We start from the raw sequence: 19,368 nt of genomic DNA, 5'->3' as shown, positions 1-19,368 counted from the left end.
ATGTGGTATAGGCATAAGCAACAATAAGAAAATCACTGATTTCAGAAGGAGCAAGAGAACAGTGGCAAAAAGGTACTTTAATGATAGGATAGGCTACAGAAATTAATTATCTCTTTTAACTTTGTTTTGAACCTGAAACAAACCAAGACCTATGCCAGAAATATAGAGTACCCTGTTTCCAAGGGAAGATGATCATGTGTTTAAAAGGAAAGAACAGGGAAAACTGAATTGTTATATGCATCATAGAACAATGAGTAAAAAAATAATTAATAATCCCTCTCCAAGAGAAAATAAGTGTTGGGATGAATCAGAAGCATCTGACAAAGGATATGCAGGCACAAATGAACTTTCTAAATAGTTGCTTAATGATGATAGTTAAAACATAAACTGGCAATAGATTTGCCTGAAGCAAAACTACATAAGGATTTCACAGAAATAAAATAATATTTTTTAAAAAAATCTGAGAAACTGTTAACCATATTGAATCACATGTTCAGTATTTTGATTTGTATGTCAGAAGCATCTAATCTGACTAGAGATAATAGGTAAATTTTCTGGAGATGGAAGAAAAAATAATAGGCAATAACCCTCCTCTCTAAATCTCTCTCATAAAACATCTGAGCATCATTCACTTTGTGCATTCAAATATTTCCTTTTTTGGGGAGGAGACTGTTTATAGACATGCATCTTGGAAAGTTCACAGTTGTTTTCAGGACTGGATATAATTTTATACCCTCCAAATTGCACACACATAACAATTTGTAGATGTGATAGCTGCTTTTGAGCATAGGAATCTATTGGTACCTAGAAATAGGAGGGAAATAACTACCATGCATGCAAAATTCCTTTATCATTTCATGTCTACTTCTAAACCAGATATTTGAGGGAATCTGACATCATATTACTTGCCTGACTCCTTTTCTTTTATCTTTAATACAGTTCTGGTTCGGGCTTTCTTACTGAGGATGTGTCGAATGTGAAACTTTTATTAAAAGTGTGCATTTATTTCTTAACAAGTATCAAACCAAGGCGATTTTTGTGAGGTTACAGGAGCAGAATGCTGATGGCTGCAGACAGAACCTCTTGCTAATGGAGAGCAAGAAGTTCTGAGGTCTTTTGCCATTCAGAGTATTTTCTGAGGAAGTCAGAGAGATTACAGACCTTTTCTGCAAAAACTGGCCTTAAATTCAGACCTTCTTAATGGCCAAGTGTCCTCAGGTGGAGAAACAGAAGTGATGGCAGCAGGGAAGGACATGAGCTCTGTTCCCATGGCAGTACAAGAGAGACAGTGGGTCCACCTTTGTACCTAAGCAGAGACTACACAAGCACACATAGTAATGGACCTTCCTGCAGATGTAGCCCTTTCTGTTTGATTAATGTGTTCTTACAGCCAAATAAATAATACTTTGTCCAGCAAAAGCTTTACTGGTGTTGCTGTGTTTGCATAATTTCCCAGATTCAAGGTGAAATCTCTCAGTTAAATCCAAATCAGTTTCCTTTCCTCCAAAGGGAAAGTGTTTGGGCAACAGGAGAGGTGTATCTTAGAGACAAAATATGGGACTTATTTTTTCTGCTAGGAATGTGCAAGTGCCAGAAAAACCTCCCTAAAGATGAGAAAACAAGGTCTCAGCCTTACATTCTTTCCTGGATCTTTCTCTGTGTTCTCCTAGCTATGAATTTTCTAGGTGGAAAAGGCAATGTTATCTAAAATCTAAGTATAAATGCTAATTGTGATGTTTAAGAGGACCTAAATCTCTTCCCAAGTCACAGTTTGAATCTACATGCAACATAGAGGCTTAAGGAAAAGTGCCCACAGCTGTATACACTAAATCAGACTTTCATGCAAAAAACATACCCATGTGGTATAAATACTAAGATGCAGATATGTGCATTTGAACAGGTGCAGACTGAGAGTTCTGTTCACCTACTTATACAGTGCTGCCTGCTTCAAGAACACTAAAATTTAGATTGTGATTTTGTGGTGGAGTTTTCTCCCTATGAGCAAATGTGATGTATTTCACCATATGACTAAATTTTTACAACAAAATTAAAAGGCCTGTTTTGTCACCAGAAACCCCAAGATGGCAATACAGTCTTGTTTTTCTTTGCTGCTTGCTTCTATTATTATTATTATCATCATCCCTTTTATTATATTGCAGTACATGGAACATATTTGTGATTTTCTCCTTTGTTGACATCTAAGAATCTTGCTGAATGCTAAGGAGTATTTATACAAAAATTGAAACTCCAACTATTTGCTGAATGGATGATTGTTATGCATGACCTAGAGGTACTAAAAGATTCTATATAACAATATTATGCAAATAGCTATCTCTGCTCAGGTTTTGCTTCCTTTTATAGATGCACAGGTCTTAACAACTCTGTTAAAAAGAATCTATACTTTTATATTATTTTCAGCTGAAAACGTAAAATACACCCTCACATATTACATTTTCAGGCAGCAGCCTATATTGATACAAATTACTTTTGAAAAAATTCACATCAGAACCCTTATCCTTTCCAGAGCTCAAATAATTTCTATGGAGCCAAGGAAGTCAGTTCTGATGCAGTTAACTTGTGTTGCAGAGAACACAGTTTGTTGCACAGAGCAAGTGATAATAAGCATCGTTCACCTTGATGCTTGATGAGAGATGCTGCAAATGTGCTACTGCTCATGACTGCTGCCCAGGACTTTAAAAAGTCACAGATTCCATAGCAAAGGGAAGACACAAAGGAAAAAAAGCTGTTGATTAGTGGGTTAGACTGGTATGTGCTGGGCCAATGAGATATGTATACAGAGGGGTGTATGGTGATGAAAGATTATGTGCTCCCAGGAAAGTCACTCACAGCCTTGTTAAGAATCAGGCTTAAAACCAGAGAGCTCAGATAAATCTGGGTGGGAGTTGCAGCCTCCCACTCAAACAGACTTTGTACAGGCTCACACTGAAAGAAATTAATTTCCAATAAGTAATAGCAGTGAAAAAATTATTATAGCATAGTACACCAGGAAAGATGTTGTCAACAATAACTGAGATTAATGCTGTCAAGACAACCAATGAAATAAGATCTCAAAAATACATAAATATTACTCAAAAATACATAAATCATATTAGAAGCCCCAGGGTCATTACAGTCTTAGAAGATAATGAAAAAATGGTCACAGGAGATCTTCAATATTCTGTCAAAGTTTTTCTTGTATGAGTATGTGTGTATACATGTCCACATATATATGTAGTATTTTTATATATATAAGTATGACAGTATTTAGCATGCATAGAGAGAAAGTCTTTCTGAGTATACTTCTTTAGAACAGCCTAACACAACCAGAAAGACCAGGTACACAAAGCCAGACTGTCCTCATAATGAACATAATTGTGATATATTTGCTAGGTCCAATACTCAGTTCTTTCTACTTTAAAAATGGTTAAAATCACAGAGAAGAAAATAGCTCACAAAAATAATTTTGTAAAACCACTATATTGGGAGGTTAGTCATAATTATTTGAATAAAATCTGTTTCCTCTGGAATAGAAACAAAAGACTTATGACAAAGTACTTAGTGCCATATTCTTATTTCTGCCTTCATGGCTTCTCTAACTACCATTGCCACTGTGATACAAATTTTGAAGTAGTAGCACTTAAATGGGGTTAAATGAGAGGACTACACTGTATTATTATGGAGATGTGAAGAGTGCCTCATTTATTTAATCTCCCTTAGAAGAATGATACTTAGAATAAATCCGTGTGGACTAAAGGTACCCTCAAATTTCTGCTGGGAAACACACAAAATATACCCTTAGAAGAAAGTTTTTCTGATGACTGCTATGCCTCTCAGAACCAACATTTTGAAACTGATCTAACCTAACCCATAGGAAAATATAAATTAACTTGTCTTCTTTGAAGATTACTCTGATATAAGTAAGAAGAATAAAGGCTCTTCTCTGGGAGAATACAGAACTCACAGAAAACCACATTCACACTGTTCCTTGAGGGAAATTAATGCTGTTCCCAGACTTGGCTGAGAAGTCAAAATGTGAGAGGAGAGAGGAGACTGAATTACCCTGTTGCATAAGGAGGATAGCTACCTAATCCTGTGCTAACTGAGCTTCTGAACTGCATTTAAAAGAGCAGAATGGGGTGAGCTTGTACTGTCAGCTGATATTCTGTATGTAACACGTATTTCCATGCAGACTCTTAGTTCCCAGTGCTATGCCCAGCAGCCTTTAAAGCACTGAATTTAGCCAAAAATTAAAGAATTTTATTTCTTAAATATTGCCCTCTATAACAGAAAGCTGCCCAAAGCTCCCCTGGCCAGCAAACCAATCATAAACGGTGCATCAAGCAGGGTGTTTTATTTTGCATAAGCTGCTCTTTGCAGGGGAAGTGTGTGAAGAGGGAAGGGCACAAATGGATCCATTTGAGTTCAGATGCATTTCTGACAAGTGAAAAAAACAGCTGGAGGGTGAAAAAATTCTTTGTGCAGCAAATGGGGATTTATAGGGATTAGAATCAAATATAGGAAAGCATTTGTTTTGTGTTATTATAACCATTTTTATGGATTAATGGAATGGTGATGTGGAATTGCTTTTGTTTTAATACATAAATACATTAGATGGATCTAGCTCTGGTCTGGGAGTGATGGAACAAAAGAGTCCCATTAATACGCATGGACAGCTGACTCTGGACAGCTTGAATTCAACAGGATGGTTTGGGTGGGCAGACACTTGGCTACATGGTAATGTAGTGCTGTGATAGATGCACACAGAAAATTCCAGGCTGGTTTATATCCTCTATAATACTGCAAAAGACAACAAGATTTCTTGCAGTGAAAGTGAGGAGCTTTGCCTTTAGTGCTGTTTCTTTTTTTCAACGTTTACTATTTCTAGTTCTCTGTCAGAAATACCAAGGGTTCTAAATGATTCAAGTATTTGCAAAGTAGCTCCCAACCCTCGTGCACCCAGAACTGTGATCAACCATTAGACACTAATACCCCATAAACAATGTAAACAATACATGAGAACTTAACCCATGTAACACATGTAAGAGCTAGTTGAAAAACAGAAGAAAAAGGTACATCTATGGAGTCCTGTTACGTGTCTTAGCTACTTAAATCCTCAATTAGGAGATATGCTCATCAGAGGTTCAGAAATGCTTATTCCTGAACATTGCATGCTATTTTATTAAAATCTTGAAGTGTTTCTGTGAATTAATTGCATTTTCTTTTCACAATGCCAGCTGAAATATGGATTTTGCCAGAATTGGAGAATGCAGAAGCCAGATGTAGAAGGATAGTAGTTGTATGTGGGTAGGATATACCTACCATGTATAGACCTGATATAGTTGATACAAACCATTGACAGACAATTAAAATCTATTACCTTTTAATTAAAAAATGAAATATCATGTTCAAAAGTAGCTGTTATATTCTGCATTCAAGGAAAAATGTATTCTACCCTGAGAAACATTATGAGACATATTTCAACTTAAGAAACATGCTGTTTTTAAAGAAATAAAATGCTTTTCAGCCCTTGAAACAGCATGACCACCTTGGAACAGCACGGTCATATGCCTTCTGCATCCAAAAGAGGGACCTGGATATTTGAGGACGTGATCCTTCTACCTCCCTCTAATATATAAGCAATTCCAAATTTAAATACATCAAATTCAGAGTGAGTACTGGCATTGAACACATATATATATATGTGCAACTACGGACAGTGACCATTCAGTCAAAGGGGATTAATGAATCATGATGTAGACTGAAACAATGAATATTTTACATTATATTTTAATGAAAAACAGTGTGTTGAAGTGGAAAACATCAAATATTAAAATATGTTCTACTTGAGTAAATTTAGAGGAAGGAAGATGTACTACTTAACATACTTAACATTAATTTGTCAGGTTTACCTGCTTGTGAGCATGATCATAAGAATTGATGTGGTTGTCAAACTCCTGGTGTTTGTGGTACTGCTTGTCACAGAGTTCACAGTAGAAGTTAGCCTTCACATCCTCCAGAGCCTTGGCTGCAGCTTTCTCCTCCTCAGCATAGTCCTGCAAAAGCAGAAGCAAAGACAGACACTATTACAAATTGTGGGCTTGTGTTTCAGCAGCTATTTTTGTCATCCATATTAAAAACACTACAGTGACTAGGACTGCTAAATCTCCAGGATCTATCCTAGTATCAAAGTCCACTGTAGGGAGGTTTTGGGCTTGAGCTGAACTTCATGAAATGGTTGAATTTTTGAATACTTGTAGAGGAGGGCAGTGTGAGCTACTGGGAAGGAGATCTGAGCTGTGCAGAAGACATAAGGCACCAGGTGCATGAAGGCAGGGTTAGTCTGTTACCTGATACAGCACTGTCACAGCTTGCACCAATATGTGTCTGCTCTTTCAGGTGATCACCTTTCAAGTGATTTTACCGAGAGGGTGATCGAGCATTGGAATGAGCTGCCCCAGGAAGTAGTGGATTACCCATCCCTGGAGATATTTAAAAAGAGACTGGATGTGGCACTCAGTGCCATGGTTTAATAACTGCAGTGGGAATGGATCAAGGGTTGGACTTGATGATCTCTGAGGTCCCTTCCAACCCAGCCAATTCTATGATTCTATGATTCTGTTGCTTAGAAGACAGCAACTAGTTTTAGTCTGGTACTAATGCAGATTTTCTTTTGTGTTATACAGCAGCTGGCTATGGCTGGCTGAGATTTCCCTGGAACAATGCCATCTCATCAGGAGCCTTTACTGTGCCACTTCACTTTCCCCATCTCTGAATGAGGGGACACACCATGCTGCCCACCCAAGCCAAATGCAAATTGCCACCTACCCAAAAAAGACCACAACCACTTAAAAATAACAGGAGCTCATGACAGGCTCAGGCAACCACAGCTGAAAACAAGGAAAACCAATTAGTTTCTATCCATGTGCCCCTAATGACTCAGGTGGGTGCTCTGGAAAGTCAAGCACTTTGATTTCAAGATATAATATTGGATAAGAGAAACCTTTAAACATAGGAGGCAAAAGTTGCTGAGATTCAAATCATGCACTTAAACAAGGGGCCTGATATTCAAAATTTGGCATCAGTCTTTTCCAGCTTTATCTCTTTTACTAGGTTTTCATTATGTTGCTGTAATTATGACACCATCTTAAACATTTTACATGGGAGTTTTAAGAGCAAACTTCTGACATGAAAAGCATGACAAGAGAAGTTAGTATAAGCCATTTACTTTAATTTTGTATTGACAAGTTGATGGTACTTTAGTATATGTAATATATTGCCAAGGATTGCTGTAATTAGTCGTTGTTGTTGTCTCATTTTACACACCTAAAGAAATTAGTACTTTCTGCCACCAGGCTTTCTGTGCTAGGTAGTCAGTGATGTCTGCTTTCTACATGCTTTCACCACCTTTTGCATAGCACACACAGAGCGCACCAAACTCAGGATGTTCTGCACATTTGGGACACCCTGCTCCTTGCACATGACACTGCCCAGCATGGCTCCAGGGAGAATGCCAGGGCAGAAGCAAGCATTTAGACACAGCAGATCAATGCAAATATACATTTTGAGCTTTTCAGTCAGAAGGACTTTTTAAATGAGAGTCTTGTGTTTTGAGGCTGAGACTTGACCGAGCAGCAGGGGAGTCAGTTTGACACACTGAGCTCTCTGCTCTGAGACAGGCTCTGCCCTGATCTTTGTGCCATCAGGTTGGTGACAGGAGGTCTTTCTCACACGGTAGTTTTGAGTCTGCTGTTGTTAGTGAAAATAACCTCACCTAAACGAGGCAGTCTAGAAGGTAGGTGTATGGTCTAAGGCATTATTCTAAGTTTCCTCTGTAAGAAACTGAAAAATTGTAGCCACTGCCAAGTGGTGATTAATTCCATCTATTGCAAAAACTTAGTTTGGGATGAGATAACACTCTCCAGAGCTGCTCTCTGTCTCCAACTTCGAATCTCTAAATTGCTAACCTGGCCTACGTCCTTAATTTCTAAATCATGGAACTCAGGAATAAAGAATACTCTATTGTATTTCTTTATATTCAGTTCTAAATCTCCCCATGAAAACTGCATGAGCCAACTGACCTGCTTGAAGACAGGAGGTCAAAGTGGAATTTTGTGTCTGCAATTTTGATTTTACATCTTACAGATGATGCCAATGACATGTCCTGTCGTCCCTCCCACAGGGCAAACATACAAATAAATCTTTTGTCTTCATGCATATGGCTCAGGTGGATGAGTGTACAGATATTTGCTGAGATTGGGCATTTGAAAACAAGTCGTGTGAAAGAACACATCTTAGCTTGACAGGCTGCTCAATAATGGTGGTTAATACTTGATTGTATCAGAGGGAAATCTTCTTGCAATTAAATAGTTAAATAGCTGTCATTAGTTATTTAAATCTGCAAAGCACATTAAAAATGATACTTCTCAGCTTATGCTTCAGACCCATTGTTTTGCTAGCATTAATTATTCACCAGGCCTTTGGTATAATTAAAATGCATAAATTAGAATGTGTATGCAACAGAATTATGCAGAGATGTCTTCCCTGGAAGTCAAGTGTTGGGGGCCACATTTTTTTATTCTAAACTGGTAAAAATATAAGCTTTGAAATCACTGGCAGCCAGCCAAGCCTAATAGTTTTGTTTGGTTGTTTGTTTTTTGTTTGGTTGGTTGTTTTTTTGTGAACTGTCTGAACTGTCAATTAAATCTTTACAGCCTGCCCCATTTTTGCTTCTGGTGAAGGAGAAACCTAATTGTTTGGGTTGAATACACCACATTGCTCTGTGAAGCACAACTGAATCTGCTGCTTGTGAGCATTCCAAACTGCCAACTTTATCTTTCTCAGCAGAAATTAATACAGTTCCCTTAGCATAAAAATGTTTTAAAATAGCAACAAGGCAGCTCCCAGGTGCATCCTAAGATAATCACATCTACCACCACTGGCTTATTGCTTAATTATGCTTGTCTACCATGGCACAAGATATAATTTCCTGCTTGCTTATCGATCAGATGCAGGGAAATTGAATGCTACATCACAGACTTTAGAAAGGTCATGGATTTTTCTTTGACTACAAAGACGTAAGAACTTCCAGCACCACCGTAAATTGTGTATAGCCAAATGAATTGTCACATCCAGACTGCTAATATCGTCTCCTAGAATTATAGAAACGGGCGGTCAGTTTTGACATAATAAATGAAATCACATAAAAGAAAATCTATAGCATCACATCTGTAGAAACAATATGCAATCTTGAAAGCCTGACTACACCAATGCAGACACAAGAAAGCAGGAAGGATGCACCCATGTATTTTGAACTGGGGACCACCAGTAGTAATGAATATGTATATCACAGTTTCATAAACTTTGCTCCGGATCACACATTCCTTCCTAAAAGCATATAGCCTGGGTAAGCATGTGTATATTTATAGCATAAGTTATCTTGATCCATGGACAACACCAAGTGCAAGCTGATGTCAGGAATGATGAAGTTGTTGTTGGCAAGAACTATTGGAAACCATGAGCTAACCAGCTATGTTGATGGAAGCAGATACTTGAATGCATTTTTTCCTAGAAGCCTTCAAACTGATTCTATATTATGGGTTGTAATTGCTTTCACATCAGTTTGACCCACAGAGGCACATAACAGTAATAAATGCTTATCTATTGGATTAATTTAAAAATAATACATTAGGCTAAAAATAGCACATTAGGCTAGAAGTGCTTTCTCCTAGCAGCTACTTTTGCATCATGCTTCTTATTGAGAAAATATAATTAATGGTATCTGACATTTCATTTTCTAATATGGGGAAAATCAATGAAAAATCCCATGTAACTGAATTTTCTAGAATGTTGCCACTGACACCTAGTCAATTAGAAATCATTTATTAAATCCAGAGTCCGTAAGAGAAATTTAATAGACTGCATGGTCATTAAAGTGTGCTGACCTAGACAAAAGTATAACACATTGTCTGCCTCAGTAAGTAGTAGTAAATATATCTGCTATGTTCAAAAGGACTAAGGTGAAAAATAGGTCACTTAATACAGTAAAACATTCAGTGGCAGCTATCTATAAACCCATGGAATTCTACAAATATAGTGGACTAAATATATAATGTTTGTAAACAGAACATGAAAAATATATAACAGAATTAGCCCACTCCTGGTCACTGATTTCTAAATTGAAATGCAAAATTAATGACAGCTAACTTACATTAATAAAGAGCTCAGTAAGTGACAGACTGCTCCCTCTTTGGGGACATAAGCAACCAGAGTTGTTAGAGTTTGATAACCTAAATATGATTCTGTGAACCAGATTAGATAAGAGTGAAAGTATTAAATGCTGATGTAACTACTGAGGTCCCCCTTGAGGATTGTCAGATGAGATTAAAGGAAAAGTAAGGCAGATATAAGCACATGAGCAAGCTACAGGATTATATTCTACATTTCACAATTTTATTTACATTTCCATTAGTCATTTAGATGACAAAATTAAGTGTAATTATGCATGAAATCTATGAATTATACTAATTAAGAGAACAGGGCATAAAAACAAACGTTTTAGGGACCAGAACTGGGATTTAAAATTACTATAGTAAACTTGAGGTATGGTCTGAAATCATCAAGACAAAATTCAATAACATGTTTGTCCAGTGCTGCTCTTTGGAGAAGGAAATTACATTCACCGGTACTTGAGTGTGAATAGTTGAGTAAACACAAATATAAGGGAAATGGTCCAGAAGTTTAGAGTAGAAAAGAAATTAAATGAAAGCCAAAAATGAAAGTCAAAGCAAATAACATTCTGACATGTTAATCGCAGTATTGTATGTAAGATGCTGAGGGTAATGGTTCCACTTGATTCAGTATTGGTGAGACGTCAGCTGTAAAATACTATTGGGTACACTGACACCAGCAAATAGCTTGGCTCCTGGAGCCTGGTCCTTCATCATCTCAGTCCAGGTATCATAGTTCATTCTCAGGCTTTCATTTTCTTTCATTTTTCTTTCATTTGCATTCAGTTCACAGGTCACACTCTACATGCTGCAAGGACAAGACTTCACCAGGCTCTCCATGCCCTGTGTAGTCTTCCAACAACTATCAGATGGCATTCCCCCAGGCATTCCAATCTAATAGCTTTCTCCAAGGTAAGCAATATTTCCATGTCATAAAATGGACACAGCATCATGCCCCAGAATCACAGAATCACAGAATACTAGAATACACAGAAGATCTACTGAGGCAGTGTTTTAACATAGCCTTCACACTATTTCAGCCAGGCTGCAATAAAAACAAATACATTATACCTAAGTGTATCACACAGACCTGAGGAGTCTTAAGCCTTAAGCCATATGGACATAACTTGTTTGCCCTGGAATGCAGTGTGGCTGAGAGTTTTTTCTACATCACTGGGCCAGAGGGATTAGGCCTTCTTGCTACAGCAAATCAAAATGTAGATGTAGTCTTTCAGGTTGTCTTGTGAACACTATAGACTACTTTGGAGATCTTTGAGAGAGACAGCAGGGGCAAGAGGTTTAAAAGTGGATTATGTGCTTAAATTAGGCAACCTAGATGTAAATCATCTTTTCATTGGATCATTTATTGTGAGCTCTTGTAAATAATATTTTTTGAGGGAAAGCATTGAAGTCCAGCTTGGATGAGCAAACTGATCTAGTTCAAGATGTTCCTGCTCATTGTGGGGCATGTGGGAGTTGGACTAGATGGCATTTAAAGGTCTTTTCCAAACCTAACTAGTCTATGATTCTATTAAATCTGCCTGGATTGGTACAGGACATCCTTGGGTGGTCAGAAGTGGTTTGAGTGCTCATTCACCACTCTTGGAATAACTGTGCATAAATCTATGCCCTTGTATCTTTTCTTCTGTAGCTACAGAAAAATAGATTTTACAAGATCTCTAAAACTCAGCAGGCAGGTAATAGAATGCAGGAAGTAATCAAAGTATTTGTGTCCAGTGTGAAATCTGAAAACTACACAAATGTTCTGATAGTAGGATTTGCAGCAGAACATCAGGATGGTTCAATAAATGAACTTTTCCTTGGATGGTCCCTTTTTGCCCAGAGAAGATCCTGTTCTCTTACATACAGAATTCACAGGGGAAAGTTAACTCTGGCAATAGAATAAAAAGTAAATAATTTTGTTTAGCTGCTAAAGTCGACAATACAGAATGTTCTCCTATTGTTCACCTTGAAAACTGCATGCATAGTTTCTGAAAGTGTGGGATTTGCAGTGAGGAATTACAAAGTTATCCACTGCATTTCTTCCTCTTCTTCAAAGAAGAGCCGTCAGCGAGTTCGCTGATGACACCAAGGTGTGTAGTGTGGTTGACACACTGGAGGGAAGGGAAGCCATCCAGAGGGGCCTTGAAGGGGTTGAGTGGTGGGCCCATGCCAACCTCATGAAGTTCAAAAAGGGCAAGTGCAATTTCCTGCACCTGGGGCAGGGCAATCCCAAGCATAAATACAGGTTGGGCAGAGAATGGGTTGAGAATAGCCCTGAGGGGAAGGAGTTGGGTGTGCTGGTTGATAACGTGCACTTGCAGCCCAGAAAGCCAACCATATCCTGGGCTGCATCAGAATAAACTTCATCAGCAGTTGAAGGTAGATGACCTGGACAAACTCAAGACGTGGGCCTATGGGAGGTTCAACAAAGCCAAGTACAAGTTCCTGCACTTGGCTCAGGCAACCCCTGGCTGAAACAAAAGATGATGGAGGATCCGCTTGCTCGTATTAACCAACTAGTAAGCAGATTTTCAAAAAATAAAATGAAAAGACAATGAAATACACTCAAATGTAAAGATCAAATGGTACATAAAGCCTTCATATTTAGGCTGGAATCCTGAAGGTTTCTCAGCAGTGACCTATGTGAAAGTACTTCAGCTACTCTGCAGATAGGAGGACCGGTAGGACTGCTATAAATCTCAACTTCCTACTAATTATTCAGTGTAAAATTCTATGTCTGTATCTTAAAATGTAGATAGAATAAGATTTTTTTGTTTCTAAACTGGATAGAAGAACCGTTCCTGTTATGCAGAAAAAGACAAAAAAATACATCGTTCGTTTTTTTCCTTGTAGTCCTGACTCTACACAACTGAGTCTTTTAGTGAATCTGATTGTGACATTATTGTCTGCCTCTATTTGAAGTAATTTCTTCAATATGCTCACTATGGCATGATTGTTCTCTCCTTCTCTGAAGCGATCATTTCTTTTACCTCTTTTCTGACTGAGTTATTATCAATTAGTCTTAAGAGTTAAATCCTCCATTTATCTCTTTCCATTCTCATTTTTCCAATTGCAATTTTTAGAGTACAATGCATGTTGCAGCATTGCATTTATAATAGATTGCGTGATGTTGTAGTTCTTGGTTTGACACTTCTTTTCAGATAAAACCTACTTGACATAATTTAAGATCTTTACATTTTGACCTAACAGCTTCTTCTATAGAACACAACAGAACTTAGATTCAGTGACTTGCATATTTGATTTGGGCAAGAGAAATTTATGTCAATAATATATAAATTAATATATTGATCATGTATTTACTGTGTAAGAAAATACAACATTTATGATGAGCACAGAAGCAATTATCACACCACTCATCTATGGCTGTTAGAACCCTTTTTTTACTGAGTTGTTTGGGTTTTTTTAATACAGGCTAATCATATCAGATCACTTTTTATAGTCTTTAATACCAGTAATATTAAACATTTATGTCCTCTCTCTTTTAATATTGTTTGACTTTTTCTTTGCAGATATCATAATATTAAACCCAGTTCATGTAGACAAATTCAATATCATAAATGATGTAATATGATGTCTAATATTGGTGAGTTTCTATTCCTCATAGCAACAGAGAATAATTTTTAATTTTATAATAAAATATTTATAAACATTTTGTATATCCAGATTGTTTTTTTTTTTCTTACATTATGTGAATTTGCAATCTACTTCAGGAAACTCTCTTGCAAGGGTAAACATTAATCATGCATTTGAATTGTATCTGCACTGTCCACCTTCCCTGTAAAATATTGCTTCATCATTGCATTGTGAGTATTTGATTGCACGGTTTTAACCAGAAACCAAGGTATTTCTTCACATTAGGTTTTCATGCATCTTTTTGCACTTTTTTCCAAAAGAAGCCCAAAACACTTATTTATGGAAGTTTTGCCTTTCCTCAGCACCTAAGGTTATCTCAGTGAAAAAGACATAATTTCAAATTTCTTATAAAGTCCAAATGGAAAAAGGAAGGGTGTTTACACACACATATATCTCTTTTCCTCTGCTTCTCCCCAGCTAGAGTCATGTGAGTTGCACAATTTTATATAGTCCCTTTTATTAACCCTGCAGTTTTATACTGGCTACAATTCCACTGATCTGAGACAAAGCAATAAAAAACCTTCCATTCATCTGCCAAATGAAACAATATTTGCATTCCGATAGAAAAAAACATGCATGAGAGGAAGAAAAGGAGGACATAAATATATTAAGGACGGCTAAAAGGAAGGGTGAAACAGTTGGTGGGAGGGAGGACAGAGGAATGACTAGAAGGGAGGAAGTAAGGAATACTTTTATGAGTTCTTTTTTAGCTAAATGCTTATGGCTTGCAGCTCACCCTGGAACACACCTGACAATTAAAAGTAATTTAATTTTAAATACAACTGGGTGCTCAACTTGCAGACGAATGGCACCATTGTGGCAATTTCCACAGTAAAACTGTTTTCCATTCCATTTTCTAAAGCCACCATGGGGGAATAATTGCCTGGTAACATTCCCTGCACCCAGAGGGAAACAATTACATTCCAAAACTGCTTTTGTGGGATGACAGTAATATGTCCACACGCAAAAGACAGTAGTAACTGATATATCTAAAGAATTAATATGAATATTTGACTGTTGGTTGCAGAAAACATTTATTGACTGAAGACATTAATTCAGTCTTCACCCAGAACCTCCAGACTTAGGACAGAATTAAGGCTAACAAATCCAACAACTCTCTGCAATGTCTCCATTCTTGCATTACATCTTCAGTTCTAATTCTCCTCTAGGAGCGACTTTTCTAGATAAAGTGCTAGTTTTTATTTTCAGCGTGAGGAAGTCTCCTCAACAGGAAGGAGTGAATGCATTAGTGAAATGAGTGGAAACACACAAGAAGTGATGGCTCAGCAGCAATGCTGAGCACTGCTGTAGGTTAATGTGACTCAAACGTCAACTGATTTTTGTCACAGCTTCCATGCTCAGTATGCATCAGCTCCAGGGGCATGCAGAGGAATCCTAACAACCCAATGTTATTTTACTTGATTTACAGCTAATGCTGCTTGACTTTTTGGCATTGTTCACTTCCATCCTATGTTTGTTTTGGTACACCTTTCCTTCAACTTACAACCCATGTTAGAGACAGAACCGTTGTCCTACCCACCCATTTCTGTCTTTACCAGGAAGTATAGGCAGTAATTGTTGCAATTAGCTAGCTGTGAGTCTGCAGTGCATTTGTTTACTTATTAATAGAAAAGAATAATATTTTAGAATGTATCATTGGTGCAAATTCTTGGCTCCTGTGATGGCTTGGAGAAACCCCCATTCTCATGATTGGCTGGGACACCTTGGTGCCACTTACCAATTCCTCTTGCTGTTCTCTTGCCCAGAATAAGGACATGCTGCAAAAAAGCATAAAGGGCTACTGAAAACTGTTTGCCTAAAATGCTCCAACTAATCCTCACCTCTTGGTGAGGTCTGTTCCCAAAAATTGGGTAACAGCAAACCAGAGATGCAGCCACCTCCATCTCCAATCCAGGTTGTAACTGGATTCAGTGGAAGCTTTGATACTGATTCTAATGGGAGCATAAAATCTAGATATAATAAGCATAATAAGTGGAAAAACAAAACCAAACTAAATAGAAGATAAAATTTAGATCCAAGTGGATTTCCTGAGATTGTTAAAATTATTAAAAGAGAGTGTGAGCATATTCTTGCAGAGGTAGATTTAAAGACCCAAGATGTGGAAAAGGAAAAGACTACCTCTTTATAATCAAAGACTGCATTTTTCCTGTTGTGATATGTGTGAGTATCAGACTAATATGGTACCAAATTTATAGCAATTGTGCTCTTGAATTCACCAAACATGATTGTTTTCATTAAGAATAGCACTGTAGAATACAACACTCAATTTAAAACAAATATACCAGTGTCTGTGGCACAAAAGATCTCAAACACATACATTGTTGAACAAGTAAATGATCCATCCTTATCTCCCCTTGAATGAAAGAACAGTAAGACATAGAGTTAATTCTGTCACAAGTACTTGGCTGGGAATACATTACCCAGATGTAATGAGCTCTTCTAGTGCTACCACAGAGACCTGAGGCTTTCTGAGACAACAACTCAAGCAGCTGATTAGAGCTTGATGCTGTTTCACAAGGCCTCCTGGGGTGTCAATTAATTCCATGATCTTACTGAACATAGTGCAACATTAGAGGTCCTTGTTTTCAGAAAAATGAGCTAGGCTGATGACTCTCAACTTGAGAGAATATTTCTGGCTACACCACCACCTATTATAAAGACAAATGGGATGTCCTCAATTCCGAGAGTACCATCATTAAATTTCCTGCCTTACTGTGTCACATTTTTTAAGAGTAGCTCTTCTTCTGGCTGAATTTATATCCATTACAGACTCTGTACGTTCTTCCTTATTTTTGAAGAGTGACTCTGCATTGAATGTTTAGTGATTGTAATGCTACATAAGTACCTCAGAACTTTGATTTTAGGTAGCGTGCTATCACAACCACCTGTGTTATAAAATGGTGAACAATCTTATTAGAGAACTGATTTGACAGTGTATTTCCTTAATGAATATAAGTACAGTGTGTGAGCTCTCTAACACTGAATCTAATTAAAATAGATGACTCAATGAATTAATGATGGGAGGATGACATTTCCACCCAGTTTTTAAAACCTACGTAGTAAACTGCCTGTTCTTGTATAAAACGCAGCAAAGAACTGCTTATAATCTCTCTGGCTTGTTGCTGTCTTCACTAGAATAGTGTATGGCTTCATAACTGTATGATAAAAGCAGAAGCAAAGGAAGAGGAATTTTTGTCTAGATGACAACTGTCAGTCCTTTTGTTTAGTTTTAAGTAGTCCTGCAAGGATCAGGGAGTTGGATTTAAGGGTACCTTCCAAGTCAAAATATTGTATGATTCTGGGATTCTAGCAGCAGCATAGTCCTCTACTACATGAGAACTTAACTGAATGGCTAGAACAGGAGAAGGCTCAGGGGGAAACAGTGTTTTCATGAATATGAAGCTAATCAATATGAATTTAATTTCTAAACTATTGGAAAACTCTGAGCTTCTACTTGTTTAAAACATGAATGGTCTGTAAACTTCATTATTTTGTGTGCACCTCGCTGAGACTTCACCGCTTCCATTCCGGTTTAAAGCAACTTTTCCTGATACATTTCCATCACCACTCATTTTGGTCTACTGCACTTAGCCTTCGTCCCTTAGCAGCTTTATATTACACTGCCAACATACTGTCACAAAAACCCGACAGAAAATTAACCATTATGAGATCTGACCTGTTAATGTGAACCTGGATTCTTCTGAGCTGGCTCACAGTATCAGCAGCTGTCTGATGGGACATGCACTGTCAGTAGTGCAAGTGCTCACAACCATTCCATACACCTGTGGAGATTAACACAAGTGTACTGTAGAAGAGTCCAGGGATTAACAGTGGCCAGGTGGGAGTCAAGCTTCATAATATCAGTTAGTTCTGTCCTGCAAATTCTCTTTTTCCTCATTTTAGAGGAACAGAGTTCTTAGATGCTGGACTCCTAACTGTGTTCAGTGTACTCAGAATAATAAATTCCAGTTGTTGATTCAGTACAAGATATTTTTATATATTCAAAATAACCAATTCTGTTCTAGTAGAATAACTGTGACAGGTTTTGCTGGAATTACTGTATATGTTTTATGGAGGGAAATGAAAAAGCAACTATGTCCATTTGTGATTTATGTGTTCATCTCTGTCTTCATCTTGGTCTATTTGACATATGGTTGCATAAGCTTATATTTAATATTAAAAACATCATTCTGAAGTCTGGCTGACTTCTGCACTGAATGCAGCTCTAGGACTTTGGCCTCACAACACTCAGCTTTGCAGCACAGAATTTGAATGTGCCCTGGTGCATCCTGGACGTGTAGAGATGAATTAGGCATCACAGATGTCTAATATGAGCCCAGCATAAGTCCAGCATGTTGAAAGAGACATTCCTAGGAGATACCAATAGAAAAAAATAGGGATTTATCCCTTCAGTGATTTGGATGCCTTCCTGAAGTTAAATAACTAAGCATTACTTCACAAAACTGTTGGCCTCTCTTTCATGTCTTATCTGCACAAGGTGAACTGGCTGATCAAGTTGGGAACATGACACTGCATTTATTCATGACCCTTTTCTAATCACTAGGAGGGCAGAGGAGCTCAATAAAGCACTATATACTTTTAGCAGAATGGAAAAAGTGAAAGCAAGGAGTCAGATGACATAAGATTTGCCTGCAGGTTTGTGGTTATGCCAGGAATAGCACCCCATGTTCCAACCTTAGTTCAGTGAACTGGATGATTATATCTTCAATAATTTTAGTGAAGGAAGACATCTAGAAAGCATGGGAAAATATCACAATGATGAAGGTGGTAGGGAAATAATGGAAAAAATGCAAGGCACCAGAGGAAATGAGGAAAGAGAAAATATAGCCATGGAAGATGAAAGAAAAAAAACCCTTCATACTAATTACCTAGGTAATTACCTAGGTGAGAAAAACTGCAGCATATTGACATACATGCTCCAGCCTTTCTGTCTCTTTAGTTTATGTGGTATGTAGAGGTTATGTAGTATAATATATATAATATGACTATAAAACCATACTATAGTTCTAATATATTATACATATTACATACATTATATTATTATGCTATTATCCCATTAGCACAATAGTTTAACAAAAATATAGTGCTATATATAATATCAAGGTATTGGTAAGAGTACAATAATATTGATAAATAAAATAATAAAGAACAGAATTGGCTTTACTATATTTTTAATAATGGGAATTAATATCTGATCTTACGGCATGTAATATAACATTACTGTAATAAAATAGATATATAGCATATGAAACTACTACTACTATTTCAAGTCACAATATTTCATTACACATCCAAGCTTCTGTATTTAAAATTTTATGATTAATTTCTACATTATTATCCTTCACATAGAATGATGTAACTGAGGATAGGCCACCTGTATATGAACTAAAAACAGAGCTTCAATACGTATATATGACTTAATAAGAAACAGGAGTTGGCATCA

At 37.2% G+C, this 19,368-nt stretch overlaps 1 protein-coding gene across 1 annotated transcript in view; it reads right to left on the bottom strand.

Moving 5' to 3' along the window:
- Positions 1 to 19,368, bottom strand: part of ZNF804B (zinc finger protein 804B) — a 207,788-nt gene that overhangs the window by 20,594 nt on the left and 167,826 nt on the right. The window contains exon 2 of the mRNA XM_030445901.1: positions 5,910 to 6,053. Within this exon, the coding sequence (XP_030301761.1) occupies positions 5,910 to 6,053 (144 nt within the window). The remainder of the gene's footprint in view (positions 1 to 5,909; positions 6,054 to 19,368) is intronic.

The sequence above is a fragment of the Calypte anna genome, chromosome 2 (assembly GCF_003957555.1).
Source record: "Calypte anna isolate BGI_N300 chromosome 2, bCalAnn1_v1.p, whole genome shotgun sequence".
Taxonomy (NCBI): Eukaryota; Metazoa; Chordata; class Aves; order Apodiformes; family Trochilidae; genus Calypte; species Calypte anna.
The sequence above is the reverse complement of the archived record's forward strand: the minus strand, read 5'-3'. Positions and strand labels throughout refer to the sequence as shown.